Source organism: Carcharodon carcharias, chromosome 3, assembly GCF_017639515.1.
Source record: "Carcharodon carcharias isolate sCarCar2 chromosome 3, sCarCar2.pri, whole genome shotgun sequence".
NCBI classification, from domain to species: domain Eukaryota; kingdom Metazoa; phylum Chordata; class Chondrichthyes; order Lamniformes; family Lamnidae; genus Carcharodon; species Carcharodon carcharias.
This window is the reverse complement of record NC_054469.1, coordinates 175,884,904-175,903,752: the sequence shown is the minus strand read 5'-3', so window position 1 is coordinate 175,903,752 and position 18,849 is coordinate 175,884,904. Positions and strand designations below refer to the sequence as shown.

The 18,849-nt window shown below is 45.8% G+C and overlaps 1 protein-coding gene across 3 annotated transcripts in view; it reads right to left on the bottom strand.

The window, feature by feature from the left end:
* The window catches only part of mak (male germ cell-associated kinase), a 227,992-nt gene that overhangs the window by 148,942 nt on the left and 60,201 nt on the right, over positions 1-18,849 (bottom strand). For 2 of the 3 annotated variants that reach the window (XM_041185027.1, XM_041185026.1), the window contains one exon: positions 6,706-6,760. In XM_041185027.1, the coding sequence (XP_041040961.1) occupies positions 6,706-6,760 (55 nt within the window). Of the gene's footprint in view, positions 1-6,583; positions 6,671-6,705; positions 6,761-18,849 lie in introns of those variants that run through there. The other variant, XM_041185028.1, reaches the window with a different exon arrangement.

Here is an 18,849-nt window from a genome sequence, read left to right as displayed (position 1 = left end):
TTTCTATGTCTTCCGGCTCCACACACAAATTACCACTATGGTCCTTAATGGTCCCTGCTCTTTCCTTAGTTATCCTCTTACTCTTAATGTACTTGTAAAATAGCTTTTGATTTTTCTTTATTTTACTTGCCAGTATTTATTCATGCCCCCTTTTTGCTCTCCTAATTTCCTTTTTAAGTTCCCCCTTACACATTCTATACTTCTCAAGGGCTTCTGCTGTTTTATGCCCTTGGTATCTGCCAAAAGCCTCTCTTTTTCTCTTTATCCAATCCTGTTCACCCCTCAGGGTTCTGGGTCTATTGGTCCCACCCTTTGTCTTTACTGGAATATGTTGGCCCTGTACTTCCCTTATTTCCTTCTTGAATAAGTCCCACTGCCCTGACGCAGATTTACCTTAAAGTAGTTGCTCCCAGTCCACTATGGCCATATCATATCTGAGCTTATTAAATTCGGCCTTCCTCCAATTTAGAACTCTGATTTCTGGCCCATCCTTGTCCTTTTCCATAACAACCTTGAATCTAACGGAGTTATGTTCACTATCAGAAAATGCTCCCCCACTGATATCTCTACCAATTGCCCGGCTTCATTCCCTAAAATTAAGTCTAGGGCCGCCCCCTCTCTTGTAGGGCCTTCTACGTACTGGCTTAAAACGCTCTCCTGGATGCATTTTAAGAATTTCGCTCCCTCGAAACCTATCACACTATGACTAACCTAGTTAATGTTGGGGAAGTTGAAATCCCCCATTATTACTACCCTATTATTTTTCCACTTTTCTGGAATTTGTCTACATATCTGCTCTTCTATTTCCCTGTGACTGTTTGGGGGACTATAGTACACTCCCAACAATGTGATTGCTCCTTTTCTGTTTTTAGGTTCTACCCATTTGGCTTCATTTGACAAGCCTTCTAAGGTGTCATCCCTCCTTATTGCTGTAATTGATTCCTTGATCAATATTGTGATACACCCTCCTCTTTTACCTCCTTCCCTATCTCGCCTGAAGCTCCTAATATCCTGGAGTATTGAGCTCCCAATCCTGCCCCTCTCTCAACCATGTCTCTGTGACAGCAATGGCATCATACTTCCATGTGTTACTTTGTGCCCACAACTCATCTGCCTTATTTGTCAGACTCTTTGCATTAAAATAAATGCCATCCAACCTTGCCAAGCTCCCTTGTGCCTTAATTGGCCTATAATTTCTATGCCTTCCAGACTCACTTGTTCTCTCTAATTTTGGCTGTGCATCTCCCCCTGCTGAACCTCCTCGAAGGATCCCACCCCCCTGCCAAGTTAGTTTAAACTCTCCCCAACAGCACTAGCAAACCTCCCTGCAAGGATGTTGGTCCCATTCCGGTTCAGGTGCAACCCGTCCGCCTCGTACAGGTCCCACCGCCCCCAGAAACTGTCCCAATGTCCCAGAAATCTAAAGCCCTCCCTCCTGCACCTTCTCTCTAGTCACGCATTCATCTGGACTAAACTCCTATTTCTAAACTCACTAGCGCGTGGCACTGGAAGTAATCCAGAGATTGCTACCTTTGAGGTCCTGTTTTTTAATCTGTTTCCTAGCTCCCTAAATTCTGCTTGCAGGACTTCATCCCTCTTTCTACCTATGTCATTGGTTCCAATATGCACCATGATCTCTGTCTGTTTGCCCTCCCCCTTTAGAATGCCCTGCAGTCATTCAGTGACATCCTTGACCCTGGCACCAGGGAGGCAACATACCATTCTGGAGTCACGTCTGCGGCCACAGAAACACCTGTCTGTTCCCCTTACTATTGAGTCTCCTGCCACTATTGCTTTTCTCCTCTTTTTCCTCCCCCTGGTGCAGCTGAGCCAATCACAGTGCCATGAGCGTGACTACACTCCCCAGAGGAACTGTCACGCTCACCGATTTCCAACACAGAAAAACAGTTCTCAAGCAAGATGCACCCTGGGATTTCTTGACTACCTTTCTTCTGACTGATGGTCACCCAGTCCCTCTCTGTCTGCACTTCTGTAAGCTGGGGGTGACCACATCTAAAAACGTGCTATCCACAAAACTCTCAAATCTCAGTGTCTCCAGCTGCCACTTAAGCTCCGAAACCTGGAGCTCAAGTAGCTGCAGCTGGTGGCACTTCCTGCACACGTGGTCGGTCAAAGCGCAAGGAGTGTCTAGGACTTCCCACATGTTGCAGGTGGTAAATAACATGGGATTAAGCTGCCTGCCGTGCCTCTAGTTGAAAAAAACCCTTACTTTAAGTTAAATAAATGTAAATAAAGTTAAATTATTTATGTACTTTAAATAAAAACTAGAATCCTTACCTTTCCTTAGTTTAATCTATTTTAAACTGGAGAAAAAAACTGGAGAAAAACACTTACCCATTACTCACCAATCAGCTCTCATCTTTGTGTGTACGTCACTTTTTGAAGCTTCCCCACACTCGCACTGGTTCTGATCTCCCCGCTGTTCTCTTTCGCTGTCTTGTGATGTTACTCTTGTTATTTTCAACAAGAACTGACTGTAGGACACTCTTCTCAGACTACTTCACCACAATGCTGACTGCAGGGCACTCTTCCCAGGCTTCTTCACCACGATGCTGACTGCAGGACACTCTTCCCAGGCTGCTTCACCGTGATGCTGACTGCAGGACTCTCTTCCTAGACTGCTTCACTGTGATGCTGGCTGCAGGACACTCTTCCCAGACTGCGTCACAGCGATGTTGACTGCAGGGCACCCTTCCCAGACTGTACCCCAGGGATGGCTCCAGGAAGCACAGCAGCCTCATGTCTCTGGCCTGGGAGGCCATCACAGAGCAGATCAGCATAGCTGGCAACCACACCCGAAATGTCGAAATGTCATCCAATGCAGGAGGAAGAAGAACAATCTCATCTACTCCACTAGGGTAAGTCATCCTCCAACTCCCTCTAATATCAAACTATCATCGCGGTATCATGCACTCAAAGGGCCACTCTCTTCAGGGATTTCACACAACCATTAGAGGGGGGCACATATCATTACTCTTTCTTTCACAGAGACTTTCACATCACCACCATCCCATCTAGCATGTTGCTCACACTCCATCCTCTGACCCTTCTGGGGAGCGCTCACCACACAGGGGTCATGCATCTTACCCGACCTCTGCTCCATCCCTTCTTATCACATGCCTTTCTTTCTTCTTCACGCAGGCCAAGCTGGCACACAACAGGTCGAAAGATTGCAGACCGGGGGAGTGATGGCTGACATCATTGCCCTCAGTGAGTTTGAGGAGGCTGCAGCCGAGCTGGCTGGGGAGGACGGGATCTCTCCCACCAACCTAGTACGGATCACAGCTCCATCTAATCCTCCTACATGACTCACATGCATTCTTATGTAGCTCATGAAGTGAAACTCTATTTCCTAGGCACAAGCAGATCAAAACCCACATGGCAGCCTAGCACCAGACCAAGCCCCCAGACCACGTCTGAAAAGGAAGCTCTGGAAGGACAATCACAGTACGCACATGCACCTCTGCCACCTATTTAGAGAGACACACATCGGTGGGGCAGAGCTATGAATTAGGCTTGGGCTCAGTTTCTGGAGAATACTTCACTGACATGTCCCCACAGCAGTTGGAAGCAGTGACAGCCCAGGTCTCCAGCACTTGGAGGGCTGCTGGAGACCAGCCACCCACTCGGTCTGACTCAGATGGTGAGCCTCTGTAAGCAGTCACTGACACAGGTGGCAGGCAGAACATCAGGTAGCGATTCGGCAGTCACTCAGCAGACAAGAATGAATGATAGAGGAGTCCATCCACATTGCGTCTGATGTCATGGTTCATGCAGGTGCCTTGATGTCACCGTGGGAAGGCAGGCGACCACCATGGAGACCTTGGTCCAGCCGGTTTTGTGCTCGGCCTATACTCCATGGCCACACATCCTGGTGGCCATCATCAAGATGTAGGCGACAAGGGGACGAGGCACTTTGACCTCTCTCCATCATCTCCTGCAGGAGTCAGGACGGGGCTCTCAGGCACCCACAGGGAGGATAAGTGTCATCTGGACACCCTGAGGACCTCCTCTCAGGACACTCCAAGGATGGGAAGCTGCTCAAAGTCCCCTCTGCCTGTGACCCCATCCACTCCAGCTGCTCTTGCCACCGGGGGCGCTTCTGCCCAAGCAGGTGACCCTTATCAGACCAGGACCCTCCAGCCTCGGGCCACCAGAGGACGTCTGCTAAGGCCATCACAGACATCAGGACATAGCTGTCAGTAGGCTGCCTCAACCTCTGCTGTGGATGTCGGGGCTTCATCTAGGGGTAGGGTTAGGCATATCGGTAGGGTTAGGAAAGCTAAGAAATTTTGATGTCACTTTTGGGTCATGGTGACCCCTGAAAGGTCCATTTGTGTTTGCCCTTCCCCCTCACAGCCCTTCCTCCCCCATTGCCCACTTTGTATTCGTCATCCCCATCCTCGCCTCACACCCTATCCCTGGTCGAAGTGCTAGTTTCTGAAAGTGAAGTTCTGCCTGACTACCACTGCACAGTGGTGTCCTTGTGGATAATGGTCCCCAACCCCGGCTGCAATACTGGTTACTGTCTGAAAATGGAGGTCTGCGTGAGTACCGCAGCACATTGGTATCCTTCCAGACAATGTAGGTAAAGAGCAGGAGCAGACCAACCCTACGCCCCAGCAGTGTGGCGTTCATTTCAACAAGACCAGTGCAGTGCTACAGCGGGTAGGCTATATATGTTGTAGTTACCTTGAGGTTACCAGCAAACTGAGGTCTGACTTGTGCACTTCACTCCTTTTCAAATGGGTTTGAGGCCGACATAATTTCCAGCTGGTGTGATGTAAGATTGGAAGGCATACCAAAATTCAGAATTTTCATGAGCATTCATGAGATGTTAATGAATGCAAGTAGTGTTCATGCCACTAGTCGGCTGGATGACCGATGCGCCATTAACCAACCAGCGAGAGAATTGAAAACTGTTTTTATGCTGGTGGATTTCTGACTCTTTGCTTGCCATTGGATTCTCCGCTCCTGCCCGCCACAAAACTGCAGGCGGGATGGGGAAATTCCGCCCATTAACACTATTTCTCTCTTCTCAAATGCTGTCTGTCCTGCTGAGTATATCCAAAATTTCTGATTTCTAATTCCATTTGCTGCAATATTTTGCTTATGTGAATGATTAATGATCAGCTTTATCACGGTTCTGTTAGACCATTTCCTGCCTGAGTCATCAAGAACATCTGATCAGTTGCCACTGCTGCTTCCCTCCCTCACTGTGCCAATTTCCTCTAATGTTCCCCTTTGCCTTACCTTGATTTTGTACCTTTCTTGGGTTTCTCTCCTATCTCCCCTAATGTACTCTCTGAGCTCACCATGTACATGAAACCCACCTCTTTCTCTCTCAAATCTATTCTTACTAAACCGCTCAGCTTCTCTTCCTATTAGCTGACATTATTACACCTTCTCCTCCAAAGGTACTGTCCCCTTCTCCTAAAAAAAAGCAAATTTTGACCCTTCATTCCCTGCATTCCATACCGCTGCACCTTGGACCTCTCTTTCCTTTCCAAAGTCTTTGAATGTGTGGACGTTTCCCAAATCCTTGCCTATCTTTCTTGTAACTCCTTGTTCAAACTTTTTCAAATAGTTTTCCGCTCCCATAATAGTAGCAAAAAAAAGCTCTTACCAAAGTCATAAATAACATCCTAGTTGAGAGTGAGAAAGGTGAACTATCTCTCCTTGTCTTCCTTAACCTGGCTGCAGCCTTTGACATGGTTGGCCACAAAATTCTGCTCCAATATTGACCACTTGGATGAGACTGCACTTGCTTTGGTTTCATTCATATCTATCCTGTCTTAGCAAGAAAATCACTCACTCCTGCATCATTACCTCTGGTGTCTCTCAAAGATCTATCCTTGGCTTGTTCCTTTTGCTCATCGACATGCTGCCCGCCAGCGACATGATCCAAAATCATGCCGTCAGTTTCTATACTAATCTGATGATATCCAATTCTACATTTCTTACATCTCTCTTGATTTGTCCTCTAACTCCATGCTGATTTGGCTATTTGTTCAACTTCAGGAGAAAGAGAAAATAGGAGCAGGAATAGGTCATTTGGCCCTTCATGCCTGCTTCGCCAGGATCATGGCCGATCCTCTATCTCAATGCTCTACTCCTGCACTCTCCCCATAGCCTTGGCGCCTTTAGAGTCTAGAAATCTATCTATTCCTTTCTTAAATATATTCAGTGACTTGGCCTCCACAGTCTTCTGGGGTAGAGGATGCCATAGGTTCACCACCCTCTGAGTGAAGAAGTTGCTCCTCACCTCAGTCCTAAATGTGTCCCTGTGTCCTGAGACTGTGACTCCCTGTTCTAGACCCCCCCAGCCAGAGGAAATATCATCTCTGCATCCAGTCTGTCCATCCCTGTCAGAATTTTATATGAAAATGTGCTAGAAATGGGGGTGGGACTTGTGAGTTCAAGCGCCATTTTCGATAAGGCACAGAGTTGTTCCTACTCCACGAAAATTTATATCAGCGCAGAAGTGAGAGATTAGAACGATAGCTCTTTTGTGAATAAGCAAGTATTCGGAAGTATAAGCAAGTCCTAAATCTTTACTGACCTCACTGAAACATTAAGGTTCATGGTTCATCTTCAATGCTTTTGATAATTTCCAAAAGACTGCTCGTTTTTATTGGGCTGCAACACTGAATGGTGTAAAGAGATAGTTATAATGTGCAGTACCTTAACTTCCCTGAGATTCATGCATTCTTCCCAGGAGTAGAATTTCCTTTTCATCCTGTACAAGTGAACACATGGATTAAACACATAGCCTTAAAAGATGCCTAAATATTGACACTAAATAAATGCTTAAATGGATATAGGGAAGTTAAATGGAATTATGCTCTAACACGATTGCATGCTCTCTGAAAGTGATGTTTTTGTATTGAGTAAGGCATTCTCTCAGGAGTACATTACACCAGTGCTGAATAATGCAAATGTGGAAATGAATAAGTATTCTGGAAAATTACTTAAATACTTTTGGGGATCAAGGAATACACAACTTTCTATCTGGTCATTAAATACAGAACAAAATCTGTGCTAAACTATTTAGTACAGGGTTGAATGGCTCTCCTTCATTTCATGGTTTCTTAGATTTTATAAAGGTTTTCAATCAGTGTCAAGTCTGTAATTATATGTCCATGTGCTAAATCTTCACAGAGCAAAGAATTCATCCACATTCAATTAGAAAGAAAGACTTGAATTTATATAGCAACTTTCAAAAAGACTTAGGGCTTCCTAAATCTCCAATGAAATAGTTTTGAAATGTAGTTCCTGTTGTAATGTAGGAAATGTAGCAGTCAATTTGTGTGTAGCAAGTCCCACAAACAGCAGTGTCAAAATGGCCAGATAATCTAACATAAGAACATAAGAGATGGGAGCAGGAGGAGACCATTTGGAATCTTAAGCCTGCTCCACCATTCATTAAGATCATGGCTGATCTGATTGTGCCTTCAACTCCACTTTCCTGCCTGCCCTCCATAATCTTTGAATCTCTTGTTGATCAAAAATTTGTCTAATTCAGCCTTGAATGTATTCAATGACTTAGCCTCCACTGCCTTCTGTGGTAGAAAATTCCAAAGACTGACGACCCTGTGAGAGGAAAAAAATTCTCCACGTCTATCTTAAGTGGGAGACTCCTTGGGTGGAATTTTCTGCTTCGGAGACTAAGTGCAGTGGCAGGCGGGATAAATGGCATATTTCATGCCGGCTGTCATGGAGAGTTTCCACGCCAGATTGTATGTTTTCAGCTCATTAATATATGCATGAGCGCGAAGCATGTTGTATTTCGTGGCGGGGCGGGCTGGGATTTGTCTGCCCCCCTCCGCTCCCTCATCAATACATCTTTCCAGGCATCATATTTAAACTGCACCCATGCACACATTCACTCTTTGCAGCCCAGGAATTGTGTTGACCAGTGGAATGGCACCTAAGAAAACAAAGCATGCTGCTCCAAAGTTCAGTGATCATGAACTTTATGCAGTTGAGGAACAGCATTGCATATTTTGTCGCTGTGATGGAAGCCAGAGGTCCACCAACCTCAACACCAGCTAGGGAGCAGGTCCCCAGGGTGATCAGTGCCAATGCTCCTCAGAAGAGGACCACCATCCGTTCCACCAGGTTAAATCAACCTTCTCCTCACTCTCAACTCTCACAAGCCCATCAGGCATTCGCAGGGTTACAGTCCACAGGGATCTCACACACTACAAGTACAAGGGACACCATCACTGACTCTCTCACACAACTTTGGCATCTTCATCTCTTCTCACAGTCTGTGCAGCTCTCGTCCTCAGCCCTTACACAGGTCCACTCAGCACCCAAAGAAGGCAAGCATCCTTATAATCTGTGCTGGCATCCATCCTGCTCACAGTCTGTCCATGTATCTTTATGCAGGGAGAGATCCCAGACCAGAGGGGGCTGCCTGATCTGCGCCAGAACCTGCATACCACAGCCACAGGCATAGGTGGGATCCATCAGTGGCTAGGTGAGATGGAAATGGGGGAGCTTGTCCTCCCTCCAAGTGCTCCTTCCCCTCAAGGAGTCAGACAGGAGTCCCTCAGGCACCCAAAGGGAGGAAGGCCATCAGTTGGTCATCCACCCAGGTGACTCTGAGAGTGCTCAGTCACTCCCAATCTCCTCTGCCTGTGACTGCATCAGTTCCAGTTCCACAGGCCAAGGAAGGTGCACCTGCTCCACAGCAGGACACCCAAAGCAGGCCACAGCCTTCCAGGGGATGCCCGCCAAGGGCTACGTCTTGGTGCATCACCAACATTCACAGCATAGGTGGAGGCAGCTTGCTGACTGATGTCGATACTGTGCAGAGAACTGTCAGGCATTGTTATAAGACAAAACAAAAACAGAATTACCTGGAAAAACTCAGCAGGTCTGGCAGCATTGGCGGAGAAGAAAACAGTTGACATTTCGAGTCCTCATGACCCTTCGACAGAATTTGAGTTCGAGTCCAAGAAAGAGTTGAAATATAAGCTGGTTTAAGATGTGTGAGGGGAGGGGGGGAGCGGAGAGAGAGAGAGAGAGAGAAGTGGAGGGGGGGTGTGGTTGTAGGGACAAACAAGCAGTGATAGAAGCAAACCATCAAAAGATGTCAACAACAATAGAACAAAAGAACACATAGGTGTTAAAGTAGGTGATATTATCTAAACGAATGTGCTAATTAAGAATGGATGGTAGGGCACTCAAGGTATAGCTCTAGTGGGGGTGGAGGGAGCATAAAAGATTTTAAAATATTTAAAAATAATAGAAATAGGTGGGAAAAGAAAAATCTATATAATTTATTGGAAAAAAAAAGGAAGGGGGAAACAGAAAAGGGGTGGAGATGGAGGAGGGAGCTCAAGACCTAAAGTTGTTGAATTCAATATTCAGTTCGGAAGGTTGTAAAGTGCCTAGTCGGAAGATGAGGTGTTGTTCCTCCAGATGGCGTTGGGCTTCACTGGAACAATGCAGCAAGCCAAGGACAGACATGTGGGCAAGAGAGCAGGGTGGAGTGTTAAAATGGCAAGCGACAGGGAGGTTTGGGTCATTCTTGCGGACAGACCGCAGGTGTTCTGCAAAGCGGTCGCCCAGTTTACGTTTGGTCTCTCCAATGTAGAGGAGACCACATTGGGAGCAACGAATGCAGTAGACTAAGTTGGGGGAAATGCAAGTGAAATGCTGCTTCACTTGAAAGGAGTGTTTGGGTCCTTGGACGGTGAGGAGAGAGGAAGTGAAGGGGCAGGTGTTGCATCTTTTGCGTGGGCAAGGGGTTGTGCCATAGGAGGGGGTTGAGGAGTAGGGGGTGATGGAGGAGTGGACCAGGGTGTCCCGGAGGGAGCGATCCCTACGGAATGCCGATAAGGGGGGTGAAGGGAAGATGTGTTTGGTAGTGGCATCATGCTGGAGTTGGCGGAAATGGCGGAGGATGATCCTTTGAATGCGGAGGCTGGTGGGGTGATAAGTGAGGACAAGGGGGACCCTATCATGTTTCTGGGAGGGAGGAGAAGGAGTGAGGGCGGATGCGCGGGAGATGGGCCGGACACGGTTGAGGGCCCTGTCAACGACCGTGGGTGGAAAACCTCGGTTAAGGAAGAAGGAGGACATGTCAGAGGAACTGTTTTTGAATGTAGCATCATCGGAACAGATGCGACGGAGGCGAAGGAACTGAGAGAATGGGATGGAGTCCTTACAGGAAGTGGGGTGTGAGGAGCTGTAGTCGAGATAGCTGTGGGTGTCGGTGGGTTTGTAATGGATATTGGTGGACAGTCTATCACCAGAGATTGAGACAGAGAGGTCAAGGAAGGGAAGGGAAGTGTCAGAGATGGACCACGTGAAAATGATGGAGGGGTGGAGATTGGAAGCAAAATTAATAAATTTTTCCAAGTCCTGACGAGAGCATGAAGCAGCACCGAAATAATCATCGATGTACCGGAGAAAGAGTTGTGGAAGGGGGCCGGAGTAGGACTGCAACAAGGAATGTTCCACATACCCCATAAAGAGACAGGCATAGCTGGGGCCCATGCGGGTACCCATAGCCACACCTTTTATTTGGAGGAAGTGAGAGGAGTTGAAGGAGAAATTGTTCAGCGTGAGAACAAGTTCAGCCAGACGGAGGAGAGTAGTGGTGGATGGGGATTGTTCGGACCTCTGTTCGAGGAAGAAGCTAAGGGCCCTCAGACCATCCTGGTGGGGGATGGAGGTGTAGAGGGATTGGACGTCCATGGTGAAGAGGAAGCGGTAGGGGCCAGGGAACTGGAAATTGTTGATGTGACGTAAGGTGTCAGAGGAATCACGGATGTAGGTGGGAAGGGACTGGACAAGGGGAGAGAGAAGGGAGTCAAGATAACGAGAAATGAGTTCTGTGGGGCAGGAGCAAGCTGAGACGATCGGTCTACCGGGGCAGTTCTGTTTGTGGATTTTGGGTAGGAGATAGAAGCGGGCCGTCCGAGGTTGGGCAACTAACTTTTCACGTGGTCCATCTCTGACACTTCCCTTCCCTTCCTTGACCTCTCTGTCTCAATCTCTGGTGATAGACTGTCCACCAATATCCATTACAAACCCACCGACACCCACAGCTATCTCGACTACAGCTCCTCACACCCCACTTCCTGTAAGGACTCCATCCCATTCTCTCAGTTCCTTCGCCTCCGTCGCATCTGTTCCGATGATGCTACATTCAAAAACAGTTCCTCTGACATGTCCTCCTTCTTCCTTAACCGAGGTTTTCCACCCACGGTCGTTGACAGGGCCCTCAACCGTGTCCGGCCCATCTCCCGCGCATCCGCCCTCACTCCTTCTCCTCCCTCCCAGAAACATGATAGGGTCCCCCTTGTCCTCACTTATCACCCCACCAGCCTCCGCATTCAAAGGATCATCCTCCGCCATTTCCGCCAACTCCAGCATGATGCCACTACCAAACACATCTTCCCTTCACCCCCCTTATCGGCATTCCGTAGGGATCGCTCCCTCCGGGACACCCTGGTCCACTCCTCCATCACCCCCTACTCCTCAACCCCCTCCTATGGCACAACCCCTTGCCCACGCAAAAGATGCAACACCTGCCCCTTCACTTCCTCTCTCCTCACCGTCCAAGGACCCAAACACTCCTTTCAAGTGAAGCAGCATTTCACTTGCATTTCCCCCAACTTAGTCTACTGCATTCGTTGCTCCCAATGTGGTCTCCTCTACATTGGAGAGACCAAACGTAAACTGGGCGACCGCTTTGCAGAACACCTGCGGTCTGTCCGCAAGAATGACCCAAACCTCCCTGTCGCTTGCCATTTTAACACTCCACCCTGCTCTCTTGCCCACATGTCTGTCCTTGGCTTGCTGCATTGTTCCAGTGAAGCCCAACGCAAACTGGAGGAACAACACCTCATCTTCCGACTAGGGACTTTACAGCCTTCCGGACTGAATATTGAATTCAACAACTTTAGGTCGTGAGTCCCCTCCCCCATCCCCACCCCCTTTCTGTTTCCCCCTTCTTTTTTTTCCCAATAAATTATAAAGATTTTCCTTTTCCCACCTATTTCCATTATATAAAATGAAAAAAACCCACTAGAGCTATACCTTGAGTGCCCTACCATCCATTCTTAATTAGCACATTCGTTTAGATAATATCACCAACTTTAACTTTAACACCTATGTGTTCTATTGTACTATTGTTGTTGACATCTTTTGATGATCTGCTTCTATCACTGCTTGTTTGTCGCTACAACCACACCAACCCCCTCCACCTCTCTGTCTCTCTATCTCTCCGCCCCCCACACACACACCTTAAACCAGCTTATATTTCAGCTCTTTCCTGGACTCGAACTCAAGTTCTGTCGAAGGGTCATGAGGACTCGAAACGTCAACTCTTTTCTTCTCCGCCGATGCTGCCAGACCTGCTGAGTTTTTCCAGGTAATTCTGTTTTTGTTTTGGATCATCCACTGAGTGATGACTGTCCTCCTTGAAGCGCCTTGCTACACTGCAGGCATACTGCCATGAGCGTACTGAGAATTGCAGTGCAGCCTCCTGCCTCTTGAAGGCTGCTGAAGGCAGTGGAATGTTGGTCTCTGGCCTTTTGAACAGTTTTAATGATACATCTTTGGGTTTCACAGTTTTAACACTAAACTGGTGAGCCACCAAGAGGCAGGCTCTTCCTAGCAGAACAACAGTCTGCCCACCCAACCTGACTGCTGAGAGATTCTATTCCACTGCCTATAGAACCGACTCAATCTTTGCATACCTTCATCTTGCGATATCAGCCCCAACTGATAAGTCAATCCTCCAATTCCAGCCTTCAGCCAGCTGACCTCAAATGCTTACATGAAAGAATTCCTCATTGGACTCACGTGAGCTAATGCTCATTTTTCCATGGCCCTTAACTGTAAAACTCCTTTTCTCTATCCTCCTCCTTCTTTAGTTTGTGTGCGCCCCTGCTCGCCTTTCCCGGGTTTTGAATGTGGAAAATAAACTAATCTTCTGTGGTAATCATAACTGTGCTGTGGATTATTAGTAAAATTGGATGACAAAAACCGAGCATCTATTTTTAAAAACTAATTCAAAACCCTTTCCACTTATGGGCAGATAAGAGGAAATCAGTGCAGTTTGACTGTCTCTCTCCTGTCTGTAACACTTGCTACAACTTAAACTGTGTCCTCTAATTCTAGAATCCTCCACATGTGGAAACATCCTCTCGGTATTGACCCTATAAAGTCCCCACAAGATCAATCTTCTAAATTCCAATGGATATAGGCCCAACCTGTTCAACCTTTCCCCAATGGATAAGCCCTTTGTCCCAGGAATGGGTTGAGTGAATCTTCTCTGTACTACTTCTAGCAAAATTATATCTTTTTCCAAATAAGATGCCAAAAATGTACAAAATATTCCAGATATGGTTTCACAAATGCCCTGTAAAACTGTAGCAAAACATCCCTTCTTTTATATTCTATCCTTCTTGCAATAGGTACCAACATTCCATTTGCCTTCCTAGCCACTCACTGTACCTGCATACTAACACCCTGATACCCAGGTTCCTCTGTACTTGAGTTCTTCAATTTCTCTACATTTAAATAGTATACTATTTTTCTAACCTTCCTACCAAAGAGGACAAGTTCACATTATACTCCATCTGCCAAATATCTGCCCACTCATTTAAGTTATCTATATCCCTTTAAAGACTCTCTGCCTCTTCTTAACAACTTAATTACCTACCCTATTTGGCATCAATGGCCAATTTAGCTATAAATTGGTCCCTTCACCCAAATCACTGATGTAAACTGTAAATAGTTGAGGCCCCAGCATAGTGGCACTCCACCAGTTAAAGCTTGCCAACCTGAAAAAGGCCTATTTATCCCAAATCTCTGCTTCCGGTTAGCTAACCAATCCTTTATCCATGCTAATATGTTACCCACTACAACATGGGCAGAATCTTGCCCTTGTTGGGTGGGCTCGGTGGGGGTAGTCAGAGAGTCACCCGCCACCTGTGATCTGAAGATGATTTCATGCTAGCAGGCCAATTAAGACTCTGTCACACGAGCAGGGATGTGTTATTAACTAAATTTTTTAAATTTAAATTTTATTTTTATTTGCTTGATGAGGTTTCCTAAAAAGTGCAAAGGCTGTTTGGCCTTTTTGCTGCCTGCCAATTGTAAGGTCCAATGGGCAGCAAAAAATGTCAGTCAATTGTCTTTTTAATGGCCTAATAGACCTTCTAATTGTCAGTGGGCAGATTCCTGCGCGCGCCCACCGACTGAAATATCGAGCGACTGTGCATTGACATCGGGACGCTTGCCCGACATCAACACGCATCATTTTATGCTCCAGTGGGTTTGGCGTGTGCCCACCCACTGAGCAAAAAATTTTGCACGTGTTCTCTTACATATAGCCTCCCCAATAATGCATTCTAGCAATTTCCCTATGACAGATGTTAGGTTAACTGGCCATAATTTCCTGCTTTCTATTTTCCTCCTTTCTTGAATAAAAGTGTTACATTATCCATTTTCCAATCCACTGGAACCCTTTGAGATTCTAAGGAATTTTGGAAGATTCATTCGTCATTAGTGTTTTGAATTCTCTTCCCCAGAAAACAATAGAGGCAGGGTCACAGGATATATTCAAGACTGAGTTAGATAAATTTGTGATCGTCAAGGGTTATGTGGGGCAGGCAGGAAAGTAAAGTTAAGGCCATTATCAGATCAGTAATAGACTTGAGGGGCTGAACAACTTATTCTGGTCCTATGTTCTTTCAGTTAACTTAAAGACAACGTCTGATGTTTGGAAGGTTGAAAGTGAATTCGATCCTTTGATAGCCTGGCATATCAGTGTACTCCAGGACACTTGAGGAATATGCTGGTAAATTTGGGTGAATCTTTTATTGGAAGCTTGGATTCATCAAATATATGAGTGGGTACAGCAACAGCTGATTAAACATACATTTGTCTGCATTAAGATCTTGAACGTTGGAAGGAAAAACAAATGACACTCCAAAATTTAATGTTGAAATAGCTAAGGGAGAAGCTGAAAAAAACCAGGAGCCTGCTATTAGTACAGTCACCATTCAACCTGCCCAGAGCATCCATTAAGAGGGCCGACAGAATGTTCGGCTATGTAGTGAAAACAGTAGAATACACGTCAGACTAACTCTGCTTTAACTATTTCTCATATCTTTAAGTTGGCCCTTTCAAAATTATAGGCCTGACTCCTGGCTCTTAGCCCAGACATCCATTAGAATGTTGGGGTTATTGCACCCCAGGGAAAACCTTGCTTGAAAAATAGTGAATGTGACTCGTCTACTCAAGAAAGGAGAGAGACAGAAAATAGGAAACCACAGGCCAGTTAGCTTAACATTTACCATAGCGAAATTGCTGGAATCTATCATTAAGTTTGCAGCTCAAGCAACTTCGGATCTGAGTTAAGGAGCTGCAGTCTGAGCTGCAGGCATTGCGCCACCTAAGGGAGGGGGAAAGTTACTTGGACACTTTGCTCCAGGAGGCAGTCACACCCTCAGATTAGGTAATTCAAATTTGGTCTGTGATCATGGTCAGAAGGGTGTGACTGCACGGTTTGGGGACCCAGGGGATAGCGTTCAAGGAGCCTCGGTCCCTCCAACTGTCCAACAGTTACAAAGTTCTTGCGAGCTGTGTGGATGAGAGCGGGGACTGCAGGGAGGATGAGCAAACTGATCACAGCACCATGGTACAGGGAGTCATTCAAGTGGGGGGAGGAAATGGGAATGTAGTAGTGGTAGGGGACAGTATAATTAGGGGGATAGATACTGTTCTCTGCAGCCGTGAACTTGAGTCCCAAAGGCTGTGTTGCCTGCCTGGTGCCAGGGTTAAGGAGAGGAACTTGGAGCGGGAGGGGAAGGATCCAGTTGTCGCCGTCCATGTTGGTACCAATAACATTGATAGGACTAGAAAGCAGCTGCTGAATTCTGCTGAAAGAATCTGAATAGTTAGGAGCTAAGTTAAAAAGCAGAACCTCCAAGGTAATAATCTTGGGATTGCTACCTGAGCCAAACTGGCATAGGGTAAATAAAGCCAAGGAGTTAAATGCATGGCTCAGAGTTTGGTGTGGGAGGAATGGGTTTCAGATCATGGGGCACTGGCACCAGTACTTCAGTAGAATGGAGCTGTTCTGATGGGACAGGCTTCACTTGAACCGTGCTGGGACCAGTGTCCAGTGTGAAGTGAATAACTAAGGCTGTAGAAAGGGCTTTAAACTAAATAGAGTGGGGGGAGGGATCTGGAAAGGGGATACGTAAGCTTACAAAGCAAAAGGACATGACAGCATTGTAGGGCAGCTACTTAGGTAATGATACCCAGAATGTGACAGGAAGGGGCAGAGTGTACAAACATAAAAAAGCAGCAGGAAATGGGGTCAAAAGGGGAATAAATGGTAAAAAGGCAAAATTAATGGCTCTTTATTTAAATGCATGTAGTATTTGAAATAAATTAACGGCACAAATAGAGGTTAATGGGTATGATCTTATAACCATTACAGATATGTGGTTACAAGATCAAAGCTGGGAACTAAATTTTCAGGAGTATGTGACTTTTCAAAAGGACAGGCAGGAAGAAAAGGTTGGTGAGATAGCTATGGTGGTACAGGATAGAATAAGTATGATAGCTAGAAAGGATCTTGGATCAGAAGATGTAGAATCCATTTAGGTTGAAGTACGAAATAACATGGGGAGGAAGACACTGGTGGGGTGTAGTCTGCAGGATCCCTGACAGTAGCTATACTGTAGGGCTGAGAATAAATCAGGAGATATTGAAGGCATGTAAAAAATACAGCACATTAATCATGGGTGACTATAATTTTCACGTAGATTGGGAAAATAAAATTGGTAGAGGTAGACACAGGCAAGAATTCAGAGTGTATTCAGGACATTTCTTAAAACAATATGTTGCGAATCCAGCCAGGCTATTTTGGATCTGTTAATCTGTAATGAGGCAGTTTTAATAAATAATCTGAGTAAAGGATCCCCTAGGAAACAGAAACCATAACATGGTAGACTTTAGCTAGAATTCAGTTTGTGAGTGAGAAACGTGGGTTGGAAACAACTGTGCTAAACTTAAATAAGGGTAATTACAATGGAATGAGGGCAGAGTTGGCTGGAGTGGACTGGGAAAGCAGTTTAACAGAAAAAGCGGTTGATGAACAATGGCAGATGTTTAAGAAAATAGTTCATGACTCTCAACAAAGATATATCCCAGGGAGGAAGAAGGATTCAAGGAAGGAGATAAACCAACCAAGTAAGTTAAGGACAGTATCAAATTGAAAGAAAAAACATACAACGTGGCAAAGATTTGTGGTAAGATTGGGAAAGCTTTAAAAACCAACAAAAGATGATCAAAAAAAAGGGAGAAAATAAACTTTTCAGGGTAAACCAGCAAGTAATATAAAAGCGGACAGTAAGAACGTCTTTAAGTATATAAAAAAGCAATTGAGGGCCAAAGTGAACATAGGCCCCTGAGAAAATTAAGCTGGAGAAATAATAACCAGGAAATGGCAGAGGAGTTGAATAAGTATTTTGCTTCAGTCTTCACGGTAGAACATGTTAATAGCTTTCCAAAAATACTAAATAATCGAGGGGCAAAAGTGGGGGTGGGGGTGTGTGTGGGGGTAGGAACGAAGAAATAAATACAGTAACTATCGCTAGAGAAAAAATACTAGGGAAACTAATGAGCTAAAGGCCGATAAGTCCCCTGGGTCTGATGCATTGCATCCTAGGATATTAAAGGAAGTAGCTACAGAGATAGTGGATGCACTAGTAGTAACCTTCCAAGAATCTTTGGGTTCTGGAAAAGTCCCAGAGGATTGGAGAACGGCCAATGTAACACCCTTATTCAAAAAGGGGGGGGGATAAAAAAAATCAGGTAACAATAGGCCATTTAGTTTAACATCTGTCATTGGAAAAATGTTGGAGTCTATTGTAAGGATGGGATAGCAGAACATTTAGAAATACATAATCTACTCAAGCAGAGTCAGCATGGCTTCATGAAGGGGAAATCATGCCTAACAAATTTATTAAAATTCTTTGAGGAGGTAACAAGCAGGATAAAGGGGAACCAGTAGACGTAATTTTTTGGATTTCCAAAAGGCATTCAACAAGGTACCACACATAAGGCTACTTCATAAGATAAGAGTCCATGGTGTTGGGGGTAGTATATTAGCATGGATAGAGGATTGGCTAACTAACAGAAGACAGAGATGAGATAAGGGTGTCATTTTCAGGATAGCAACCTGAAACTAGTGGAATGCCACAGGGATCAGTGCTGGGGCCTCAGTTATTTACATTATATATTAATGGCTTAGATAAAGGAATTGAATCTACTATTGCCAAGTTTGCAGATGACACAAAAATAGATGAGAAGGCATGTGGTGAGGATGACACAAGGAGTCTACAGAGGGATATAGACAGGTTAAGTGAGTGGGCAAAAACTTGGCAGATGGAATATAGGGCAGAATTTTCCCAGAATTGCACTAAGTGTGGTAGCAGGCAGGTAAAATGGAGTCCTACCTGCCGACGAAAATGGTGGATTTTCACACGGCATTATTTATGCATTCCTGGCTTCTATGGCGGGTGGGCTCTCATTTGCCCGCTCGCCATCACCCTGCTGTTGCATCACACCGGCTGTCATCTTTAAAAGACAGTCGCCAGCAAAGCACTCATCGCCACTAGCTCACCGCCGCTGTCCAGGAGACATGGCCAGCAAAGGCAAAAAGACTGCAGCCCTCCCACTTCAACGATGGGTTCCTTGAGTGACTGCTGGATGCTGTGGAGGCTTGACGGGATTTGCTTTACCCCCACTCTGGCTGCAGGATGTCACCAACCCGGCTTGTGA